Source organism: Rutilus rutilus, assembly GCF_951802725.1.
Source record: "Rutilus rutilus genome assembly, chromosome: 23".
Classification (NCBI taxonomy): domain Eukaryota; kingdom Metazoa; phylum Chordata; class Actinopteri; order Cypriniformes; family Leuciscidae; genus Rutilus; species Rutilus rutilus.
Window position 1 is genome coordinate 12,895,643 of NC_140233.1, and position 26,405 is coordinate 12,922,047.

General features: G+C 37.1%; 1 protein-coding gene across 8 annotated transcripts; it reads right to left on the minus strand.

Annotated features, from left to right (window-relative positions):
• Positions 1-1,133: 1,133 nt before the first annotated feature.
• Positions 1,134-24,675, minus strand: dyrk4 (dual-specificity tyrosine-(Y)-phosphorylation regulated kinase 4). 8 transcript variants are annotated; one of them, XM_084396729.1, is made up of 15 exons: positions 13,862-14,451; positions 10,866-11,008; positions 10,573-10,656; positions 8,275-8,418; positions 7,673-7,814; positions 7,326-7,489; positions 6,232-6,368; positions 5,489-5,629; positions 4,348-4,486; positions 3,569-3,650; positions 3,058-3,230; positions 2,809-2,869; positions 2,280-2,409; positions 2,023-2,189; positions 1,134-1,543 (listed from the first exon to the last, which is right to left on the minus strand). In XM_084396729.1, the coding sequence occupies exons 2-15, from the start codon at positions 10,866-10,868 to the stop codon at positions 1,275-1,277; spliced, it is 1,836 nt and encodes a 611-aa protein (XP_084252855.1). In that variant the 5' UTR covers positions 10,869-11,008; positions 13,862-14,451; the 3' UTR covers positions 1,134-1,274. The 8 variants fall into 8 exon arrangements, with proteins under 8 accessions (XP_084252855.1, XP_084252856.1, XP_084252854.1 ...); XM_084396730.1 differs by having other exon boundaries at positions 2,029-2,189; positions 13,862-14,062; XM_084396728.1 differs by lacking the exons at positions 10,866-11,008; positions 13,862-14,451 and adding an exon at positions 24,541-24,675.
• Between the last annotated feature and the right edge of the window lie 1,730 nt (positions 24,676-26,405).

Genomic DNA, 26,405 nt, shown 5'->3' on the forward strand with positions numbered 1-26,405 from the left:
ATATTACAGACATTATTGAGAAGACAACTTAGATTTTTTAATTCTAATACTGAAAGGCACTACCTAACACCCTTGATCCAAGACTTTCTTCTAAAATCCCATAAACAAAATTGTCAAGAAACCACAAGGGAGAGAGATAGCATATGGTAGTAAAAATCTCTTTTTCAATTATGACAGATAAACAATACAATAACAAGTAAAACCTTGTCTAATGTTTACATGACTTGGTGCCATCCACATAGGGTGGATAGTATTTACCTTAAGAATTCTATATACAGGAAAATAAACTATTACAATATATATTTTCATTCTGTATGAACATACAATGATGCACTAATTTTACTTTAAACAGCAACTTTAAAAACATCATTCTTGACCTTCCCTCTGAATCTAAATAATAATAATCATAACCATCTTCACCAACAACAATATTGCCATCATTATCAGCCATCATCAATACAATCACGCAAGTATTGTGCACATTTTGATGATCTAGTGTGCTTTCCGTCAGATTTAGTCTGATGATGTGTTTCTCTACAACAAAAATGTATATGATCAATCTCTTTGGCTCAGTAATTATTGCACAGCTTAATAACTCATAGAAACAATAAAAAAAACCTGGCAAATGACAACAAAACATACAAACACTGTTAATCCATGCAGTAATATTGCACAATAAAGCAGCTTTGGTACTCAAGGTTAGCTTGAGCTCTATTTTTGACATTGCTAATAGCTTTGATACTTTTAAAAGAAAAATGAAAAAGCACACTAGACCCAATAAACATGCACATAGCATGATGCTCTGCAAAATATGCCAGTGTTTCACACAATTTCATAGCAATAATCCTTTCAAAATACAACACAAGCACCAAAATGATACCAAGTCATTCACTTTACTTATAAATCAACAAAACATTTGAATAGACTATAGCTCTTTAACTTCTTATCTAATTCCTCTAGACTGGAAAGTGAAGGTGAGGTTGCGCTATAGACAATCTATTTTATTTTATAATTTGTGATTTATTTATTATTAAAAACAGAAGCATTACAGCATCACATCATCTTGCCAACATTTATCGCAAAATAATTTTGCACGCTCAAACTCTATTGTGACCGCACCTTTACAGACCACACAACAAATTTTTGACATTTTATTTTTTTTTGCCATAAAACAAAGTCAAACTTAGTCTAAGCCGCTTGGTAAGTCCAGAACAAGCGGCAAAAAGTAGAAATCATACGCTATAAAGACGTTACTTGTGCTTTTCTTTGGGGTGTTAGACAAGAGGGGGGAGAAACTGAGGCTCCGGTCCTTCCGAAGAATCAGTGCTTGATCCTTGTTCAGATTTGATGATGATCTGAACGGACCGCTCTCCACTAGAGTCCGACTTGTTGTCTTTGCTCACACTTTTGCCCGAATTTTCGCAGTTTTCTTCCTCGGCTGAGGCTCCTATAGGACGCAAACGCTCTTCTGATACCGTCTTGCCTCCTTTGCTTGAAGTGTCACTGACCTTCTTAAGTTTGTCGTCAGATCCAGATTTATCAGCTATGGAAAAAGAAAAGATATAAATGATATTATGCAAAAGTTTAACAAAAAATTATAATCAATTAAAAAATATATTTAATTATACTATTACACAATAATAATTTAATTCCATATAATAATAAATAAATAATACTAAATATAAAATAAATAATTCACATTATAATTATATTTTATGGAGCCCGTAAAGGGACATGGTGAAGGAAAAAATATGAGATGGGAGGAAAAATTATGTCAGTGCTTTTGCGTTCACTCGCAAATGTTTTGCGTTCCCTCGAGAAACTTTGCATTCGCTCGCAAAACTTTTGTGACAAAATATTTGCTGTCGAACGCCAAGTTTCTCGGGGGAATGTAAATGTCCCTTTAGGGGCTCTGTAATATTTTAATTATTTAATATAACATTTTATTTGAACTAGTAATAAATTCATTAATTCAATACAATTGTAATGATCAGTCATTACTCTACAAGCACAGATTCTGACCCTTGCCTGTCCTGTTTGAAGTCGTTTTGCGGTAAGTGAAGTCATAATTGTTGTCAATGTCTTTCCGCATAGGTCGAGGTTTAGGATGGAGCCTGTTGAGACGGCCCTCTGTAATCCACTCATGCTGCATCGCTTCATCAGGTGTCATCCGCTTTGTGGGATCCCACCTACAGGAACGCAATGGTACAGGTTGAAAAAGCCTATTTAAGTGTGTTGTGGTGGTAACAAATATGAAGTCATTTCATTACTTTACATACACAAGGCAATGTCGAATGAAGTCAAGAAATATAGGATCGTTGGTCTTCAGCACACTGGCAAGATCTTTTGAGTTGGGTCGACGTTTTTTCCCTTTGCTGTTGGTGATATTCCTTGGGTTTCCTTTGGAATCTTATTGGAGCATTATAAAGGTAAGATGTCAATCAAAATGAAACCTCAAATGCATAAACATAATGCATTTGAAATTAGATGTTATTTTGGTAACACTTTACAATTAGACCCCATTAGGTAATGCATACCTAAAATTACTTAGCAATGTGCAATTTATTTGTTACAATATTTATTAATCATTGTTAACTGTTCGTGTTAGCTCAGGTTCAACAAATAATATTAACAGATACAACTATTAGTCAAGACTGAAATTGACATGAACTAAGATTAATAAATGCTTTAGAATTATTTTTCATTGTTAGTTCATGTTATCCAATGTGGTAAACTAATGTTAATGACGAACCTTATCATAAAGTGTTACCGTCATTTGTAAGCAATCATGTATTTAAGTCATTTTACCAAAAAATAATCTTCGTCTTGATGCACTTTGAACAAAGTCATTTGGAGGAAGTCCCATGATCTATAAAATCAAAAGTAATTCTTTTCAGGAACCAATGCATTTCAAATAACTATAGAAGAATCATTAAAGAACATGAAGTTATTTAAAGGACTTTCTTTCATCACAATACAATACTTTTATTCTATTTTGCATCGAAGTGAAGTGTTTCACAGAAGAAAGAAAGTCTAAGTACTAATAGAGTCTCTCACCTCCATGATACAGGCGATCTGCTCCACTTCGCTCTCTCCTGGGAAGAGGGGATAGCCAGTGTACAGCTCTGCCAAAATGCAGCCCAGGCTCCACATGTCTATGGCCATGCTGTACGGGTGGCCCAGAATCACCTCTGGTGAGCGGTAGAAGCGGCTCTGAATGTAAGTGTACACTGTAGATGGGAATACAAGCGGTCTATTAGAGCTACATGAATTCAACAGTATGAATTAGCTTAATGCATCAAATAGCACTAAATCATTGTTTCTCAATTGATGGGTCACAGGTCTGTTTTAATGGAGGAAAAACAGTGCTAAATGCAAGTGAGAAAATGTAGCTATATAAGCGAACATTTTATGAAGGGAGCATTTAACGCTTCCCAAATACTATGTCAAAGGTGTCTAATCAAACAATTGCAGATTTTGCTACATTTAGTCTTACTCAGTGCAGAGTAAATGACAGAATCAGGATAAATCTGGTGATGTGTTCATTACACAGGGGTTTGGTAATTACCTCTTTGTTGCTCATAGCAGCTTGATCCAAAGTCGACCACCTTGATGTTTCCTTGTCCCCTCTGGGACAGGAGTATGTTCTCCTATTAAGAGATGAATAATAATGCTTTGTCATGATGGTCATTTCACTGGTTAATACATTTGTATATCTTTGAACTGAAACTGAAAACAGCTAAAGGAGTTATCTGGCTGAATGTTCAAGCTGCAAAATAACTACTTTTCTATAACGTTAAATACATAATGAAGCATTTTATATAAATATATATATATGTGATGGTCACAATTCATAATTATTAGTATTATTGTGAGTTGTTTACATATCATAGTAGTATTTAATGCACTGATTTTAACACATTCTTTTTTAATAATAATAATAATAAATAAAATAATTTTCTTTATTACATAATATATTTTAATATGCACTACTGTTCAAAACACTTTGGGGTCAGTAAGATTTTTCTCTAATGCATTTATTTAATAAAAATACAAATAACAATAACAAACTGTTTTCTATTTTTATATATTTTAAAATGCAATTTATTCCTGAATTTTCAGCATCATTACGCCAGTCTTCAGTGTCACACGATCCTTTAGAAATCATTCTAATATGATGATTTGGTGCTCAAGAAACATTTATTATTATTATCAATGTTGAAAACAGATTTGCTTTTTTTCATAATTCTTTGATGAATAGAAAGTCCAAAAACAAAACATTTTTCTTATATTTGCTTTTCATTTTGGGGTGATTGACATTTGACACACTCCAGTGGTGAGGTTTACCGGTTTAAGGTCACAGTGGATGATCTTCTCCTTGTGCAGCATCTGGAGGCACTTGAGCAGTGAGTGAGCAAAACGCCGAATCAACCCCAGACTGAAGCCCTGGAAGTTGTTCTTCTTAATAAGCTCATAGAGGTTCACTCTGTATGGAGACAACATAGACAATTAACTTAGACTGTGACGATGTTACAGGGTGATGTTCATGGCTAATACCTTATGAACTACTAGGATTAAAGTAAGAAAAAAAACAGTATGACATGTATCTAAATGCCTCTAGAGGGCAGCACATTAAATTTGGCACTACACCTCACGCTGAACTTTCTACAAACACATTCACTCAACAGCATTCACTCAACATGTCACTCAACAACCTCCTGTCTTTAAGCACGACCATAAAAACAAAATCTCACTATTAGTCTGTGTTAACCGCTAAGCATTATGCTAAAGAGCCCTTTGAGAGGGAAGCCATGAAAGTCATTATCTTTGGCAGTAAGGAGGCCTAAAACAGCAGCTGTGAACAGCCTAATGTAATCGGAGACTTCACACCATGAGTGGGCAAGGAAAAAGATAGGGGCCTAATCAAGGCATTAACTAAAGGATTCTGTGACGGTAACCGAAGACAGGGACGACGCATCTGATGTCCTCTAAAGGTCAGGCTGCCAGAGATGAAGCTGCTTTTCCTGCAAAGTGTCTTTTAATTGATCACTTTACCCAGAGCCCAAAAGGTCTTGAGTGAGAAACTCTCACTTCACACCTCAATATGGCCACCGTTGGAACAAACCATCGCGCCGGTTAATAAAACAGAACTAATATGACATCTAACTACTGATTCATAACTAATATGATGATCTGCACTAGCTAATGTCAACATTAAATTAAAAAGGACTATTAAATAAATACATATTTTTAAAAATTTATTATGCATATATTTTTTAATTGAATATCCTGTTTCACTCATAAATATGAAAGTAAAATGGGTTCATAATTACTTTTAAAAGGCATCTATAATAAGCTGTAGTTACAGGGAAGTATTCTATTTAAGTTGAGTCTGTGACTCCCATGTTTAACGTGAGTTACTATACAGGTTTATAAATTGAAAGCGCCCATGTGTCCATCTAAATGAATCCAGTTTTTTTCCACCCACCCCAGCAGCTCGAAGGAGATGCACAGGTGGTTGCGGAAGTAGAAGTACTCCTTCATGTGAATGACGTTGTGGCAATTATCTCTGTCTCGTCTCCGCACAGCATCCAGGATCTTTAGCTCTACAAGAGCCTGATGATGGAACCTGGAGTTCAAAAGAAAAATAACTTACTTATCAACTTTATCAAAATGCTGCTAATTTGTACTGCTTTTTCTATTGTACAGAGCAGCTTTACAGTATTCAGCACTGAGCTTTGCATATTGAAAGGATTTTAAGTTAAAGCATCAGTCAAAGTAGGTGCGATGGCAGTGGAAGGGCATGAGATCAGTTTTGCCCAGACACGTAATGTGATACACAACAGACACCTTTTAACACCCTACAGTGTCTCAGGTCTAGTGTAAACTATGACCTGATTGAGTGCTGATTAAAGACCTTATGATGGCCTTATGATGAGATACAGTACTGTGCAAAAGTCTTAGGCATGTTAATACTTCTGTTGAACACTAAAGAAGATATTTTGATGAATGTTTGTAACCAAACGATGAATTTAAGTAGTGTATTATTTTAAATAATATAATATTATTTTAATATTTAGTATTTTAATTGTTCTTATACTTATATACTCAAACAATAATTGACAGCCCCCTTGCAGTACCACCACGGACCCCGTAGGGGTCGCTAACCCCGATTGTACTAAAGATTGCATGTGAATTGGAATGAACACATGGACTGGAGGTTCGTTTTACCTCTTCTTATTTCGAATGATCTTGATGGCCACCATCTCATTTGTCTTGTGATCCAAACATTTCAAGACTTGGCCAAACGATCCTTTCCCAATAACCTCCAGGACTTCATAGCGATAACCTATATGGTCATGCTGGACCTGCACAGAGTATTTAGAGGACAGAGTCAGCTGACAAACAGGTCAGCATAATTATTTACATCTCCTTTGCAGTGGCAGACTTCCTGTTACTTAGAGAAACACTGCAATGGTAATATTGAAATGCATAAACGCTCCTTATTTGTTTGTTTCCCAACTAACACTCAGGCTCTTATCTGGACTGTCAGACATGTGACATTGTTTACATGTTTTGACTGCAACTTTCAGCTGTATGACTCTTTAAATCGTCAAGCCTGAAGGCATTCAGTCTAATGTCCAGTAATCCTGAGGAATGTCATTATGAAAAGGCACATTTAAGGAAGATAGGGTGGGACAGCAGACATTAGGGTCTGGCAGCTTAAATCAGCTGAATTCGCCAGCCTCGTGCTGTAATGCAATTTCATCATTTATCGAGAAGTTGAAAATGAGGTCAGTGTGTCACCCAGTAAGCTGTTTGCCAGAAGCCAAGCTATGTATGTATTTTTTATTTATTCATATATACATGTGAATAAATAAATTGACAGATTTTAATAATGTGTGTGAATACAGTAAATACGCACACACACACACACACACACACATACAGTATATAATATATAAATATAATAATATATTTACACACACATATTATGTAAACAAAAACTTTTATGTTAGATGCGTTCAATCGATTTGACAGCACTAATAATAATATATAATACAATTTATAAAATACTATATAGCCATATTTAAAAACAACAAAAACGAATAAAAAGATGGCAAAAACACATAACAAAATTACTAATACTTTAAAATTAAAATAAAAACATAAAATTTGAAAATAGAAGCTAATTAAAAAAATAGAGTAATACCTATAATAGAAATGAAATATGAAATAACTATAATAGAATCTCAGTGATACTAAAATAACACTGCCAGGCAAAAGTAATGTAATCACAGAAAGATATATATGTCATTTCTAACCTTTAAGTAGCTGCCATGCTCATCATCATAGCCTGAATTCTGTGGGGATCCCTGGGAGCCCTCAATCTTCTTAGTGTCCAAGCCCAGATACCAGATCTCAGAGTAGTCCATAATTTCCTCCTTCTCATATTCTGTTAGCTGGTTCTGGAAGTGCTTCAGTGCCGCTGTTTTGCAGATGAAGGAAGACACACATAAATAGTGAACATATGATCCAATTAACCAGGGAAATATCAGACCATTCCTATGCTATTTTTAGTTATTATTTCCGATTCAGCTTGAAGAGTAAAAATCCATCTATTAATTTCTGAATATATGAAATGCAAACAGAAATCCAGAGCACTTCATACTTGTTGGAGACATAGGCAGCCTCTGTCCCTCATATGTCCTGATCTTCTCAAACTTATTGATGATGCTCCTGGTTAAGGATTCGGAGAGGTTTTCCACCGACGAACCAAAGCGATTGGGAAACTGCGGCCTCTGCCTCTCCTCCTGAGTTACAAGAAAAATTTTATGTGGCTAATGTGACCATTATATGAATTGTTCACTCAATTTTTTTTTATTTGTACTCGCCCTCATTTCATTCTAAACCCATACACTGTTGTTTTTTCTCAAAAGATTATATATATATATATTATCTTTTGAGTATATATATATATATATATATATATATATATATATATATATTCATTATATTCCAAGTCTTTTGAGGAACAGACACTATTTCGGAAAATATTCTAGTCTTTTTTTTTTTAATTTTTATAGAATTTCTGATGGGCTATTTGTGGTTTTTGGAGATTGACAGACATGATTGCTGTTAACTGATGATATATGAAAAAAAGGATGCATCAGAAAGTCTCATTTTGTGCTCATTTGGGATTGGATATACATGAGGGTGCGTAAACAATGAACGGATTTTCATTTTTGGCTAAACTTAAGAGTGTTATCCCACCTGATTCCCTTGAGTGCTTTGCACCAACTGTTTGACGATACTTGGTAAGGTTCCATTCGAATGAAGAAGTTTGCCATTGGTCACCAAAACTTGCTTGACTGGAGCCTCTAGCTGGGGCAAAGTACCAACTCCCGTCCCACACTTCTAGAAAAAAAGAAAAGACACAATATTATGAGTACCGTTCAACATTAAAAACTCTACAAATCAGTAACAAGGGGCAAACGGGGGGAAAGATACGTGAGCTTCACACAAGCTGAGTGGCCAATGGCCCCATGTGAACTGGACCCCCTGCATAGAGGATGGAATTTCAGTGGCGGTTGAGACCGAGGTGGGGACAAAAGCAGCGATAGGGCAGTCTTTCACAACCCACCAGAGCAATGAACATGTACTCTAAATCTTACATTTGGGGTGTAATAACAGTGAATGATACAGATTTTCCCCAACGCGGTTCCTAGTTTTGTCAGTATCTTCTCTTGGAAGGAATAAAATGAAAGGTTCCCTTGCCATGAAACAAATATTGGGAACTGCACAAGGGAGGGGCTTGTTCGTAGCTTGCAGGTTTTCCCCCATCTCACAGTTCAATGCCAGTGCTCGACAAACTTCTGGGCTGAAAAAAGAGCAAGTGCGTCTATAGATAGATGCGATATTCAATCTCATATGTTCTGGGGATACTGCGGCATCTGCCAACTTGATCATGACGCATAGAAACAGTAGCTAAATATAGCATATAGGGGCACCTGAAGAGACGTGCAAGAATACAGTAGGCTGTGCGTAAACAACGTTCACCGTTCAGGTACCGTAGATAACATTAAAACCCAAATTGAGTCTAGGGATTTTGACTTTAAGAGGCAGTATGCCAAGCACTTTATTATAAGCGGATGTTAACACCTGCGAAGAGATTGCTTTTAGTTAATGACAACTGTAAGGGGGTCATCTCATATTCAACATTAAAGATTTAACACAAGCGCTTTCCATAGGTGCTGGAGGGATCATGCATTGTCATCTATAGATAGCGGACACACAATGGAAGTGCCTACATAGCTTGTAAATACTGCGGTTTATTACTAAGTCAAATGTTTAATGTTAAATTGACGCTAATGTCACAGAATTTACACATGCTTCATCTTTAAGATATCTAGATTGTCAAATGTTAGATTGATTTGATTTAAAAAATATTGTTAAAATTAGTTAAAAGGGACATGTTCCCCATAATATTTATGGTGGTTACAATTCGGGTTAAATCTATTTAGGATCCCTGGGGTAGCTGTTCATAATACAAAAAAAAAAGAGAAAAAAAAAAGAAGTATAATATGAAAAAACAAAAGAAGAGAAGTGTATAGGCTAAGCATGTAGGTATAGTGTATAGGCTAAGCATCAGCTAGTGGTATTCTAAGCTACTATGCTGGGTTGCGTTTCCCAAAACCATTGTTAGCCAACTATGGTCGCAAGTCCATTAAACTCCATTGGCACCAACGGAACTTGCGACCATATAGTTGGCTTTGGGAAACGCACCCCTGTGCGGTTAGCTAGCAAAACATTAGCTGACTAAAAGAAAACAAAGAATTAGAAATGTTCAATTTAACAATCTATTTGTATTTATATGCTGTTATATGTTACAATTAAAAGATATTAAAGGGATAGTTCACCCAAAAAAATAAGTTTTCTCACCCTTATGTTGTCCCAAACCTGTGTGAGTTTCTTTCTTCTGATGAACACAAAAGATGATATTATGAAGAATGTTGGTAAACATACAGTTGATGGACCCCATTGACTGATATAGTATTTTTTCTCCTACTATGGAAGTCAGTGGGGTCCATCAACTGTCTGGTTGCCAACATGCTTCAAAATATCTTATTTTGTGTTCAACAGAAGAGAGAAACTCATACAGGTTTGGGACAAAATGAGGGTGAATAAATGATGACAGAATTTTCTTTTTTGGGTGAACTATCCCTTTAACAGTCGTAATAACAGTTCAATAGCATACACTTATGTATGTGTATATCCTCGCTGAATAAATGTATTACATTCTTTCAACAAAAAAAAATCATACTGATCCCAAAACTTTTGAACGTTAGTGTACAACACAAAGCTATTTTGTAGGATTTCTAGTCAGGCACTGAATTCAATACCCATTAAAAGTTGAGTACCGAAAGGTCCAAAACACCCTGCACCCATCTCACAGTTCTCCTCCCAGACAGAGTTGCTCTTACAGTAGAGTGATTCACACACCCTTTGAGAATCAATTCGAATGAATCATCCCTGTTAAGTAACCTGTTTTCTCTATGAATAAGGGCTCACCTGTGAGTAGGTGCAGTTGGGTCCTATTTTTGTGTTCTCGGCCTGAGACCTGTTGGGGTGAGGGAAAGCCTCGGGTCTGGCTGACTGTGAAAGAGAGCGGAGGAAAGGCGTCATGAGCGTGAGGAGTGGGCACACTCTTGCAGCCCACATCCACAGCCATACGTGTGGGATTCTGCGTATATAACTTCAGGCATCATCTCTGCTTCCGCGGTGTTATTCAACACAGCTGATGACTCATCATGACTCTTGTTTTTCATTCAAAAGCACGTTAATAACATTTCGCTGATGCCCACCATGTCAGATGATGCAGTTTGACCTCATAGAAGAGGACAGTCAGTCGTGATGTGCAGACTCCTTCACTGGTACTTCACACGCACAGCAATCATCTCCCAATGATGTTCCACTTGTGCACGAATGCTTTAGGATATCAGTGGACCTGCGATGACCACAATCATTCATGATTGCGGACATATGAGGAAACAGGCCCTCATCCATCTTAATCGCGTGGAGCGTGCGTCAATAGTGGTGACAGACAGCATAAGGACAGATGAAAAGCTCTAGCTAAACTTAGAGCCTCTCGGGTGGGGGCGAGATATAAACCGGCGGGCAAACACGTGCTGGTAGCAGAAGTCAAACAGATTGGCCAAGAAACACACAGACATTGGGATGGTCTCACCCATATACACACCTTGGAGATTTATGTGGCTCGCACAGCCTTAATCCACTGGCTGATTATTTGCAGAGTCTGAAACATATATCGGTTTTTGGCCGAGCGTGTCTTCCCATCGGGGGGGGTTGAGCTATTCAGATGTGTTGGGTCTTAACTACATTCATTCACAGTGCAGTGAAGAACATACAGGCTTATAGAGGGATCAGAGAGTGCATGGACTTCAATGAGCCAGCAACAAAGAGATGCATTTAGAAAACAGGCAGTAAAAATTTGTTACACTTAGACCGCGGGCGTTCAGCTGTGCAATGTGAGCCCAGGGCTTTAAAAGACTCATTCAAATATTAACACCTTTGAGTTTCTATGTTCAGGACTAAAGGCTTTGTGTTACAATGTGGGTCAGTGTGCAATGCAAGAGTGAGAGATACTTTCCTTAAAGTCACCATGAAAAAATGAAATCAAAATGAACAAATCTATTTTTTTTAGAACGGAATATTGCAGTATTTATCATAAATGATTTATCCGTGCACATAATTATTATTAAATTAAATATGAATGCGCATGCCCTCGTAATATTTAATCGTTTTTAAGACGAGTTTTTCGATGCGAGGGTGGGACGACCTGTCACTTACATGAAATTGCAGCAATAGCAAATGACAACGATCCAATCAATTCCCGTTGGACAACATCAAATCCCACCCTACATTTTTTTCTGTTTTACTCAGATATACTAATCAGTCAGCTTCATTCGGCAATCAAATTATCACATTCATTCCTTTACCTTAAGTGATGATTTGACATTTTTCTGATCTATATTGATTAGGGATGCACAATATTGGTACCATATAGGATATCTGCTGATTTCTTTTTTAAATTAATCTGTATTGGTTGATATTGTGCATGATCATTTTCCCTATTTTTATATTTAGATTACTTTTGCCATCATAAGACGCTCACTTAAACACTCACTTAATCTTAAAAACACTAATAATTTAACAACATTAAATGTAATCCTTAGCAAATTTTCAAAATGAATATCCATTTTTCATACTTAATGCCTAAACTCACTTGTAGCATTTAAAACAATTGATTTTAGTTTTTATAAATTATAATTTATTTAAACCAAATAGTATATCATTTTAATATCGGTCATATTGCAAAAATGTATGTGAATCTCTAATATAGGCCCTATTGTGACAACTCTGAGCTAAACAATAGGCTTTCACTACAATATACCCAAATATTATATCCAATGTGCTATTTTAACATGTACATTGGTGTTTAAGCCCTAAACCAATGGTTTTTACACATTTTTGTATCACATACACAGACAAACCAAAGGAGGATTTGGGTCACCTCAATCTAGTAGAAACTATGGTCATGGGCAACACCCAGAAAGGATCAAAAATACATCATATGCCGTTCTTTATACTCAGGACTATGAATGCCTTTCATAGTAACTTGGAGCTCAGTACTGAATCATTTGCTGACAACCACCTTAAAGGATGGTTCATACTTAGACACTTGAGGATTTTTAAGCAACCTAACCATCACATGTTCAGGCCAAATATACTCATGCACAGTTATGGGTTTAATGGGTGCTTTAACATCAGTCTTTTGACAGAACAGAGACAATGTATTCTGTCAAAATGCAATTCAGCAGTGGGAGAAATCTTACTGATAGTGATTGGATGAATATCGGATTGGGACTTACATAATTTATTGTAACCTTGCACTAAACATTATCACCTATAAAAACTGAAAATACACAGAACGCAGCGCAAACAAATATCTCGTGTTACTGTGAGTTACGATTCTTAGAAGGCAAAGAGCAATGAAACCTGAGCAAATAACAAAATAAAAAGAACGTGAGGACGTTATTTATAGTCCCTTACAATTTTTACCATGGTAACCAGATTCTGCCTTTGAAAAGTAGTCTATATAATAATATATGTTATATGCACACATATATTCTGAAATATATAGGTCTATTATATATAAGCCTACATACAAACATTTGCTTTTGACAACTGAAAACTAATATACGTTATCATAATCAATCACTGTAGCCTATATGATGCTAACATTAAATGTTATAATCTATTATAATTATGGGTAAGCATAGTTTGCGAAAAAAAATATTTTTTTAAATAATAAAGATATTAGTAATAGATAACAGTTAACCTGTGTAAGAACTTTTTCATAATATTTCTGCATTTTCTTTTTAAGAAAAGTGGAGGCTGATACCCAGTTATCAGTTAAACTGTATGGTATTATATAAATTGTATAGGTCCGTATGATATTATATAAAAAGCTTGTGGTAAATAAAACCTAAGCAATAACATTAAATAAGAGCAAAATATTGAACTAATGAACTAAGAAAACCATTACATTAGACAAATATGTTTTAAATAGCCTAGGCTATAATAAAGCCTATATGCGAAAATGATTTCATATATAAAATAATGTGTTTAAAACCTTAATAATCATTGTAAACATCAGTTCAACCAATTTAATCAGATAGGCTAAATATGCTTCAAAAATATTATACAGTTTTTAACAAAAGTATTCATAAGTGCATGCAAATGAACATACAAAGGTAGCCTACTCTTCATACATTACCTTGTTATTAATTTCAGGAAACATGTCGCTTTTTGACACGTGGATATTCAACACATCCAAGTCATAAGGCATAGGGCTTAAGAAACAAAAAAGAACGGACTCGCTATTAAATCCAGCAGAAAACTTGAATGTGCATCTTAAGAATCCTGTCAGACACCGGAACCCGTCCTGTCAGCACTGGAAAATACCAGGGAGAACTTCGCGAAATGAAGTGTTTCCCAATGAGGAGGAGAGAGGTTGAAAAGCTTTCGTCAGCAGGAGATTAACGGAAAGAGGCAAGCTGTTCGTCTGCTCCACTTGACGTGTAGGCTATGTCCCGAGATATGCCACCTGTTCAGGTTTTCCAGCCTGACTGCACTGTATATAGATGTGTTTACGTGCGCTTACCTACTGAACCCATATTCCTTCCATCCTAGCACAGTGCATTTGTTTGCCAAGTCATGGCGATCCTAAAGTGGAAATCCAGGACAGTTATTGACTCGAATGTCCGAATGTGCAGCGGCACAAATCAGCCTCTAATAACACAGTTGTTTAGTGTGTCTACTTGCCGCGCGAGACGCGACTGCCTCCGCTCACTATTTCCTCGCTTCGACACGAGCTTTGAGTAGGCTATGCAACGGCACCGCCTTCGGCACTATCTGTTTACTGCCCTCTCTTTAAGTTTCCATCTGTCAACGAACGATGGGACCCCAATAAATAACGCCTATCAGTACATCGTCATTCGCAAAACCTTATTTCAAAATGTCAGAAGAGCAGTGGGCGAGCCAAGAGCCTCACTCAACCTTGTTAACTCTGTGATTAAGCGGGCTTTGATTTGAATGGGGGATTGTGTAGGTGCATTATTAACAAAAAATTTACTTTTTACACCCCAAAATGACTAGTAGCCTACTGGTGACAAATGTGTTTAGATAAACAACAAAAAAGAAGACTGTGTGTAAAATAAAGCAGTTTCATTCTACATAAAGGACCAAGGTGGTCTCCCTTGGCGGCCATGTTGAGATAAGGCCCCCTACTATTTGCTTGCAAAATAAATTATTCATTGGTTAGGCTATAAATAGCCTCATAGCATAATTGCCTAAGTCATATTTCAATTTCTTTGGAAAACAAGAAAAAACAAAACATGACTTAGGCAATTATGCTATGAGGCTAACGTGAATAGGGTCATAGGTAAATGAAACTTAATTATGATTAATTACTAAACAATAATTTTAACAAAAGAAAAAATAAGTAAAATCTATATTTAAATATTAAACTAGAATAATTGAAAATATTTAAAAAAATAATAAACATGCTCACCGAACCGTGCATACATTTGTTAAAAAGGGATTTTCCGCAGACTCCGCAGAGTACCAACTTCACGTGAAGTTTTTAATAACTGAGCTGTTTTTAAGTTCACGTGGCATCTTGGTGAGACGTTAGCACATAATATCAGTCTGCATGTTTACATAGTCCAATGATTAAAAAATCTCACAGAGGGAAAGTGCAAATGTGTGAAGAGCCCCCAAGTCTACATTGGACAGATATTGATTGCAAAATGGATTTCTGTGAGCTGTATATTAGTGATTTATGTTTAATATATATTAAACAAAATAATATACTGACTTAAATTATCATCAGATGGCCAAAAGCCCAACATAAGTCCATTTTACTGGACTTAGTTTGACTTATTCTAGCTATACAAAGCACTTTAAGCCTTCATAAATGGTAAATATAGAAGGTAGCAAGTTGACACTTCATTTCACACCTATTCCCTATAGACTGCACTGCTCACATGTAACAAGCACAGCAGAGGCGGAAGCTGTGCACTGTATCAGATACAACGTGACTCACCATGTAGGCTTATTATCAAACCACCTTTCAGATTGTCAGATTCAAACAGCCTGTGTCTATACTAATTTAAGACAAATAGTGATCGTAGTTCTGAAAATGAGTGATAAGATGAGGTAAAAAGTGGAGGGCATTTTGTTTTGATCGTGGGAATAATTACACAAGCGTGCATAGCATCACAAAACCACATAGACTTTGGATTTGTAAAAGTGTACTACTATAGGTAATGAGTATTGGTCTACTTCAGTGAAAAACTATGTAAACAAATCTAAATGATATTTAAAAGGCATGTTCATGAAAAAATAGCCTTCTCATTATTTACTCAATCTCAGTACATAGAAAACAAAATATGGGATTAGAAAGACATGCGGTTGCGTAAATAATGACAGAATGTTCATTTTTGGGTGAAGCTTTTTAACTATTCCCTTGAGAGAACAAACTAGACTGTCTAAGCAAAGACAGAGATAAATAGACATAGAGACAAAGGTGTGTGAAAGAAGAACACTCTCACCATGGTGGGAGCAGGGGAAAGAGGCCTGATTATGATTAGTGTTTATGTTACATAACACGGAAGCACTCTAATAATCATGGTGAGCCATGGAGATAAACTATTCCTGACGGAGTGCTCATTCAGCACAATGGAGCTCAGAGAGACATGCACATGACAACTCTTTCCCGGCCCAATCCCCATCAGCCTGTCAGAATCTCTCCATCCCATTCAAGGCTTCTTTATTAAAGAAAATAACAGCTCTGCATGACTGAAACCAGTTATGAAACCGTGTGAGGTAAATACTACCACTCACACATTTACTGTTATGGATGTAGTAATGATTAAAAGGTTTATAATCAGCCATTTGAAGTAGAATTTACTCACTTTGGTAAATAATTTCAGTAGCATATGTATTTAATATATGACTATGAAGGCCTTTGCTAGCACAGGCAAATGCTATAGAGAACTGAATGTTTTTTTTTAATATTTTTAAAAAAAGAGGTGAATGAGGAAACCTTTGATCATCTCAACACTTTGATCCAAAATGTTTGTCTTTGAGAGATTCACCAAAAAAATGAAAACTCAGTCATCATCCACTCCCCTTCATGTTGCTCAAAACATGTAGCCTTTTTTCTTTGAACATAAAAGTAGTTAGAAATAGTCCATAAGTATTTCAAGGCTGCTCTGCTAGTGACTGCAGCTGTCAAGCTCCAAAATCTACAAAATAGTACCATAAAAAGCAGCCCATATGACTCCAGCACTATATTTCAAGTCTTCTGAAGACATACGATAACTTTGTGAGGGACAAATAGAAATTTAAGTTGTTATGTTACTTTTCTGGTGCTTGACATGCTTTTAAAAAATACAGTACAACAGCTTGTCAGAGGAGCAGTACCCTAAAAAGGGCATCTTTAAACCTTATTTACCCCTAGAATGTTCATAAAAACACAAGTAGTACATTACTACTCTAAGGCACTAACATGCACCTTTTAGGAGTGCCTTTTAAGGGTATTGCCCCAGTGTACCCAAAAGGCAGGGTTCCTCAAATCCGGTCCTGGAGGGCCACTGCCCTCCAAAGTTTAGCTCAAACCCTGATCAAACTAAGATTTTCTAGTGATCCTGAAGACCTTGATAAGCTTGCTTAGGTGAGGGTTTGGAGCTAAACTCTGCAGGGCATTGGCCCTCAAGGGCAATATTTGAGGAACCCTGCCGTAAAGGTTCATTTTTGCACACCTTTCCTCAGCCACACTGTAGGCAAAAGAGCATGACAATGACATTGTCATGTCAATGAGCATGACATTTTACAAGATAATAATTTTTGTGCCTTGTGAAGAAAAATGTCTAATGTGTTTTGAGTGCATTTTTGGGAGAAGCAACCGAAAATTAAACAGTTCACAAAGAGCAGCAAGGTTATGGTTAGGGTTACCCTTTCCAAAAATATATGTAATCCTCCTATATTGGACTTATAAACTAAAGACAAGTGATCACTTTGCATTTGAAATATTTCTATTCTCAGTCATACTGAAGTAAATCAGAGCACAGAATTACAAAGACTGGACTAAAAATCTGGAATGTGAAAAAAGCATTTTCCCAAAGGTCTACTGTTATATTTACTGTTACAAATTGCAGTTACATTTTGCAATCTAGAGTTGTAGGTACACTTATCCATGATTCATTACCAGGGGATGGACATTTTAGGAGACAGCACTTACTGTTGGCAGAACACCGCAAATCTTTACCTCGGGTTGAACTCTCCTGTTCCTGTGACTCTGTCGGGTGCCCCAGCAGTTCTGGAGGATCTCAAAGCCACAGCAAGGTGGTGTGGTCCCTTTTCCACACATAATGGGGTCTGCCCATGCTGCAGTAACCACTGGCCTCAGTCCCACCACATCATGTCCACCTGTCGGTAAGGAAACCCTGAATTTAACCAAAACAACTTCGTCCTTTGATGATCTTCTAGGGCTCCATGGTCCAGACTGAGCAACCCGATGGGATCCTTTCCTTTTAGACTTCTACAGACATGTGCTTGTCCAAAAGATACACAATCTCTGGTTCTAGGAGAATGTGGTCGCACTCATTTCTCTGCACTGGATCTAAGAGTCCATTTCATGTGCCATCTCTGCTCGAGGAGATGTGTGTTGTAGGCAGGGATAAATGGGTGGTAATGTGGAGTGCACAGGGAGAGGTTGTGACGTGTGGATGAGACTCCACAAGGGAGCCATCCTGAGCCGGAGGCTGAGCAGTGGGGGCTCTCAGTGCCATCTTCCTCTTCCTCAATGGAAAACATCAGGGGAGGGATCCCTGACAGTAGAGCTCCACTCAGGGGCAGCAGAAGCGGCTTCTGTTGGGACTATTGGTAACTCCTCTATCCCAGAGGCCGTCTCTTGGAGACAGTCGGATATATTTCCTCCCTCCGCTGCTTACATTCCCCCAGGACGTTGACAAACAGCAGCGAAGTGCAGAGAGGAAATCTTATCTTCCAGCATGCACACCTAGGCTTTGGTTTCTCCTGCTATAGCACGGAGAGAGTGGGAAAGCTAGCCCTGCCCTTCATAGTGATACCTCCGCCATTTGCCTCCATGGATAATATTTCTGACTGTTTCATCCATGGGGATGTGGGGTCTAATGTGTATACCCACATCTCTCAGCGCCACTTAGGAGAGGACAAATTGGATCTTGTGCACCTGCCATCAACTGAGAATGGGAATGTGTTTACCAGCTTTGTGTTTACATTGTAACTGACATTTGGAAGACCTTAGACATATCACTTAAATCGTGTCACTCAATGGTTATGTAACAGATGTTTCGCCTGCAATCACATGGCCGCTGGGGTTTTTGATGTGAGGTGGATGTGTTACAATCTACTATGACATTACAGGCCTTCTGGCAACAAATTTGTTTTAAAATAGAACAGCCGGGAACTGTCGTTAAATAAATTGACCTCTTCTATCGAATTTCTCCAAAGGTAACACAGATAAATTTGGATTAGGATCAGCTTTTGTAAAAGATTTTAAACCAATAATACAGGGGTGTCCAATCTTGCTCCTGGAGGGCCACCATCCTGTAAAGTTTAGCTCTAACACACCTGCCTGAAAGTTTTGAGTGATCCTCAAGACTTTGATTAGCTGTTTCCAGTGCTGGAATGTGGCCCTTCAGGAGCAGGATTGGACACCCCTGCAATACCCACATTCACTGTATATATCTGGGGTCACCAATCTTGGTCCTGGTGGCCAACCTTACCTGCAGAGTTTAGCTCCAACTTGGTCCAACACACCTGCCTGGAAGTTTCGATTGATCCTGTTGCCCTTGATTAGCTGGTTCAGGTGTGTTTAATTAAGGTTGGAGATAAACTCTGTAGTGAGGTGGCCCTCCAGGAACAAGATTGGACACTCCTAGTTGTGAACACAGTTGGGAAATATGTTCATATTTTAAAGTATATAGAAAATTCACCCAGACTGTAAAATATTTAGTTCCATGTTCTTATTCTAGAGGAATGTTATGGCAGTAAAAGAACTGAAGAATAGAAGCAATTCCTGTGAACTGAAGAAAGACTATACTATAATAAAAAATTATTTTGGTCATGGAAATATATAGTCATGGAAGCAAAAGAGTGATTTTGACTTACTGTGGCCCAAAAAAAGTACATCTAAGCCACTATTACAAAATGATGAATATTGCCACATAAGATAATCAGATAGGTTTAAAAATCCAGCGGCTTCAACAAATGATGCTAGACTTGCTATTTCTGGCTCATCTAATGCTACTTATATTGTGCAAACTTTTTGTCGTTACTAAAGCCCTATTCGGATGGGATTAACTTCATAAGGGTAGATGGAGTAATGTAATTGTACCACAGGACGTCTGTAATAATAATGGCCAATTCGCACGGGATAAGATATCTCAGTAAAACTAGCAGAAATGGGAGGGGTAACTCGATTTACGCACCGCTGTCACCCTCCTGTTGTCATGTGTGTATTACGTTGCTTCCTGATATCACGTGCGCAAACATTTAACCTATATTTATATATATATATAACAGTTATGTCTGGTCGAACGATGTATTAATTAACTTAGGATTGGATTATGTTGATAATAGGCACTTACCAAACTAAAAGATGTTTTGTGCCTCTAACAAGTGCTTTCGATCTTCTTTTTGATTTAAATGGTTTGTGGAAAGCACTGGGGTTTTGCCACAGACTTGTCCCAGCGCCTAGAACGCAACTGAATGCTTTTTCAAGCGCCTCCATACTTGAAAAACGGCGGAAAACTACTTATAAACTAATTTAGGAAATTACAGAATATTTACGTACATTTTTGCAGCTGGTCTATTCGCACGGGATTAGAATTAGCCTACCTGAGGTAATTTTTCCGGACCTTTTTACAGAAGGTAAAAGTCGCCGTAATCTTTACTGACATTGTCTGTAATGATTACTGAGATGGCACATTCGGACGGGACTAAAATCACATAGAAGCTCTGGTAATAATTACTTTACCCCACCTTTCCATGTGAAACTAGTCCCGTCCAAATAGGGCTTAAATCAGTATCACCAATGATATTACAAATGTTTAACAATATAAATTCATAAATGCAACAGACTGATGGCTAATGACCTAGCTGGCAGATGTGCAATTTAAGCATATGTAGCGATCAAGAAGTTGATATAAGTCGTTCAGGTGAGAAAAGGGTCATCCAATAGCAGGTGTTGTAGAGTAATGGATTAATCACATGTGACACGTTTAGGAAGCCAAAAGATAAAGTAGAGGTAAAGTCTTCACCTTTGCTAAGACGTTATTTCTGCACATGACCATATATATGTGCGCCTTATTGAGACTACAGATGGCAGTCTATTTTAACCGGTTAAGTATGTTGACGACCAATTTAAGCCTGCACTTGCCCTAATAAAATTAAACGGTATAAGCAGTATGTATTTGACAAATTGTCAGTTAGGTCACCTAGTGTAGCACTGTCATTTTTAATAATATTACATAGAAAAAGCTAAATATTTAGGGAGATCTTAAGGAAGCCATGTATATATCTAATTTGGTTGGCTTATGAGACACACCTTTGAAAGACTATTTTTAACTATTTTAAAAAAACACAACACTCAGCAAGACGATCAAAAAACAGCATAAGCATTGGCACAAAGTCCAAAGATGTCAGCCTGAATATAGCCGCAACAACGCTCCAGTGAAGATGCATTTAAAGGCACAACTTTTGTGGGAGGGATTTGCCATGCAAACCGTCTAAAGGCCCGTTAACACTAAGTACGATAACTATATCGATACAGATTTAGGCGTTCTAAATTTAAAAGGATAGCAGAGTCCACACCACAACTATAACGGAAACTGCACAGAGAAACAATATTGTTGGAATCACTTTCAAAACTATTTTTTTCCTACTAATGAATGATAAAAAACATTGACAGCCAATCAGAATCCATCCTGCCTTAAAGAGCGGACAGATGACCTACATTGTGCACTTATAGTAAACAGAACATTATCGTCCATTGGTGTGGATACTAAAATAGTTTATCGTTAGTTTTCTTTATAGTTATAGTATTCGCTTAGGCTTTCAGCATGCATATTAAATCATTCTGTCACTAAAAGTAACTTGGTACACTTCTTGGTAGATTCTATGTTCAAAAGAACTTGTGCTTATCAAGTTCCTAAATGTCTGTGCAAAACTTTCCGCCAAGTTGCTGTGGGATGTTGTCTTGCCATGGCATTGCTCTGTGGCTGCTAATCTGGAGTATTTTTTAGCATGTTGCTATGCGTTTGCCAGGGTGTTCTGGGTGGTTGCTTACCCTTATGTCCCTATGATATTTAAGAAATGTCTTAGATCTCTCCTTTAGTGTAAGTCTGTGGGACTTTTCACTTGTTTTATCATCTACCAGGCACAAATACTATACCTATAAAAGTAATAACACACCTTTTGCTGTATCATTCACATCCGCTGCACTAACACCCAGGACAAGTTGCATGCTAAAACCTTGTCCTTAGGATTATGGGGTTTATTCTAAACCTTAGCAAGCACCATTGATGGAAATAAATGAATGAATAAGAACAACACTCCAATCTCTCACGAATACAGTTGTCATTTACTGATGCTAGAGATATACAGATGTCTATGTTCAACAGTAGAGTAGTGCGATGAGTGGGCAGAGAGACAGACTGACAATGCCTCACTCACTTATGCCAGCATAAGCAGCATGAGTAACATTATCTATCAAGGTCAGCTGTCTGGGCCAGGCCTCACATGGGCTAATCCTTATCACACACACAAATACACAAACCCATATGCAGACACACAGCGGATGGGACAGGATGGCAATGATAACATTCAACATCTATTCATGTTTAAATAAAAATTTCAGCTGACATCTAATTACTCTGAGAAGCTTTACTTTTGTTACTAGGGATTTCACTTTTGCTTTGACCTAGACTTTAAACGTAAAACGGTGAATCTGAACACAGATGCCCCGTGGGCTGTCTAGGCCAAGGATTGACCCCACTTTTGTCAGGGAAGCTACTTTTAAATTTCAAGCTACTTTTAACTACAAGCTTGTAGTTAACTTTTTTAAGTTACTAACATTGAAGATGTTAAAGGTATTACAAGTAAATGGGTAGTAATCACACTAATTAACAAGTTTTAAGTATAGGCCTACACAAAACTTGATTTATAGACCTTTATTATTGATCACTTTACATATTATTTGAGTCAGTCTTGTTGATTCAGTAGCCACTCTCACAGATTTATTCAGGGAGTTAATCCAGTAAAAGTTTCTAGAGTCTGATACTGAGTTAGTAATTTTTTTATATTCATATTTTTTTTTATGATTCTTTAAAAGAACTGACTTGAAAAGAGTAATTTCTTTATGAATCGGACTACACTAGTCGCAATGCATACATTTTTGTTTTTGCGTGCAGTCATCGCTGACAAAAACTCAAGATGTGTTTTCTTTTCCCTTTTGCACTACAGTCCCTTTGAAAAAACATAATTTTTTAATATTTAGACTGCAAGCTAATCATGTAAAAATATAATTTAAATAGTTGAGCAACCCGTGACCTGTAGAAGATAAAGCGGTTTGACGAGCATCTTTTTACATGAGGCTTCTGATAGTTTTCTGCAATGAAAAGTTATGTAGTTGTTTAGTGTATTTGTTATATATTTTATAGATATTGAAGGGGTGTGCTGAGCGTTGAATGTGGTTTTGTCCTCTGTTTGAAACTAATGCAACTAATCCAACTTTTCAGCTGTCAGTCATCTTGAAATTGATCTTGAGTGTTAAATCAAAATATGCAGATTCATTTCAAGGCTATGACACAACCTTGAAGACATTCCCCATTACCAAAGGAGGAGGCATCTGATATCAACATTTACAGGAACAACACTCACATTTGGCCGACACGCTTTATTTTACAGTGTCAGTATTATATGTAGTTACTACAGTAATAACTATAAATTATGCATAATCACATGCAACCAACCCTAAACCAAACCAAACCTTAATCATAACCCTATAGTAAGTACATAGCTACTTAATTTCACTCAGTACTTCAATGTAGAATTACAGTGTAACAAAGACACCTTAAAAAAAGTGTATAATTATTTTACAGTCCTGTTTCCATGTACATACTATGTACTTGTTATAGTAATTGCAATAACTGGGTAATAACTAGGTACTAACCCTGAACCAACTCCTAAACCTAACCCTTAACCCATACTTTATATTACCAGTATTTTCTTAGGAAAGCACAGTACACTGTAAGTACACATAAGTGCATGCACTTTAAAATAAAGTGCAACCATAATTTCTACAGTCTGCAGGTAAAGATGATTATCTTACAGGATTGTGGGCATCAGTTAAATAAGCTCAAGAGACTATAGTTCCCTCAGTGCTCTCTGGTTGCCTGGTGAAGGGAGAAACCTCAAACCCTAGAAACACCAAGCAAGGGACTATCTTGTTATTGCAAAAAGAATATCCCTCATGGTTTACCTAGGTTATCTTAAACTGAATTACAAACGCATGAAATCAATACAACCCCCTTTCTTTAATAAATTCAATAAATGCCACTCAGTTTGGTGTGGCATTCGTATACAAATATTTTGGGGCAACATTGTGGACTGCTCAGAGCTAAAGTGTACAACCCATGGGATAGACACACACTTTCACTCTTAATGCATAATAACGCTCTTTTCTTGTCCGTGATCTAAGGCAGTTTAATGAATGACATATCATTATATCTCAAGTTAAAAATTCACAGCTCTAAAGGAATTACAATCTGACACCACAGCATCACATACCTGCTCATTATATATAGCGTTCTTCCATATCTTTTATCATCCTGTTCAACATCTTACCTTCTCTCCTATGTTTTCTCCTTCCCCTCTTTCTGATTCTGCCCTCGGGCCCATGTCTACTTCAGGCAAGGTAAGAGCAGAGCGTTCGGATGAATCCAGGGAGCAAATTAATTAAGAAATCCAGTTCTAGTATGGACAGCAGCTACAGCGTGGGCTACAATGGCGCTGTTTGGGTGCTGTGACGCTTCAGCCAGTGAGCCTGCCGTCTAGTGCTGACATGTTTGGCCCTGACAGGGAAGCAACCTGACGAAAAGGCATTGAGTGATGGAAGCAGATGCAGTCAGGCCACCACGCGCTCATCTGATGCCATCCGCCAGGTTCGGTTGTATTGCACTCGCATTCTTGTGCTCTTCAGAAATACATTGCATGTCAGTGTCACATTCAGGTAAAGATTATTTTATTGTAGACGAATTACTTTCTTGGCATGTACATACAATAGCGGTGTTTTAATATGCTGCATGGATTTTTTAAAAAAGTATTATGATTTTATATATACACATTTTATGTGATAATACGATTAATTAATGAAAGGATTTTTGAAGATTGTGTTATTACAGACACTATACAGTGGTGCATTGTGGGTGGTTAAAGATCTATCTGTTTACTAACCACTTTCTGTGCCACTTGACCATTGGCGGCCAAAGGAGTTTTCTGTCACACAAGTAAGCTGAGAACTGTTATGTCACTGTCTGTGCATCCTTAACACAATCATACAGTACACACTCGGACACACACGTAACAACATCAGTCAGAAGGCAAGGTGATCTTCCTTTGTAACAGACACAACACAGAATCTAAGCCTGCACACAAGTGGGCATTTCACTCAAAAGCAGATGAATGCAAGTTTGCAGTTAAGTGTTGAGATGAGGGGTTTAAGCGAACTCAATTTATTTGAGAAGTCCTGCATATTTCACTAGACAACTGAGTTATTACATCTTGATTGAACATTACAAGGTCAAATTTTTTATTAAAATGAAACATGCACAGATGAATTGTTCTCAATAAGATCTATATTTATTAAAATAATAGATAGTGAATTTTCATTTCAATCCAACTTTAAGTAAAAAATATTGATATACACTTATTTAAAATATTGCTGTTCAATAAATCAGTTGTTGACTTGCTCTGACGGTTCTCATGGCAATTTGTAACTATTTCACATTTTGGCAAATTGGTATCGAATTTGTCTGACCTCAATCAAGCATTTTTGTTCAATCTACTTAAGGAGATAGTTCACCCAAAAATGAAAATTCTGTCATCATTATGTGATTCAAAAGGAGTCGTTAATGAATCAGACATTGCTATAGGCAAGTTAAACTTGTGAATTTTCCCCAAAAAAATAGAGGTTCTGTTTAGCACCAAAAACCTGAATCAGGTGCTGTTTGGAACCATTTTTAAGAGATCTGCGTTAACCAAACACAATCCTTTTTAAAACCACATTAGATCATCACCATTCAGTTGATGACATAACTAATCCAACCTTTCACTATTTCAGCACAGCATCTCATCAAGCAAGCTCCCCTTTGTAACACTTTCAGGTGTGCGATATCCCAGTGGTACATCACATGGAAACACACACCTCTACGACGGCTTATCATGGTGACACATCTCAAGATTTAATCACACGATTAATCAGCACTGTTGGTGTGACAACGGCTCCATCACCACTGTAGTAGGACAGGTGATCCTATTATATCATAATCACCATCCTATGATGATGTAACTCCAATATTTGTTTATAAACAAACATCTCTGATAAACATAATGAGATGGATTAGATGAGGCATTTCCATGAATAAAGAACTGGTAACAGCCTATTATGTAACAACATTCCTTGTTTTATATATTGTTTGACAGCGCAATTG

Coding starts and splice junctions, on each gene's coding strand:
- dyrk4 (XM_084396726.1), bottom strand. CDS start 13,933: ATGCCTTATGACTTGGATGTGTTGAATATCCACGTGTCAAAAAGCGAC. Junction 10,657..13,861: donor TTCCTGAAATTAATAACAAG/GTAATGTATGAA, acceptor TCTCTTTCACAG/TCAGCCAGACCCGAGGCTTT. Junction 3,651..4,347: donor TCCACTGTGACCTTAAACCG/GTAAACCTCACC, acceptor ATCTCTTAATAG/GAGAACATACTCCTGTCCCA.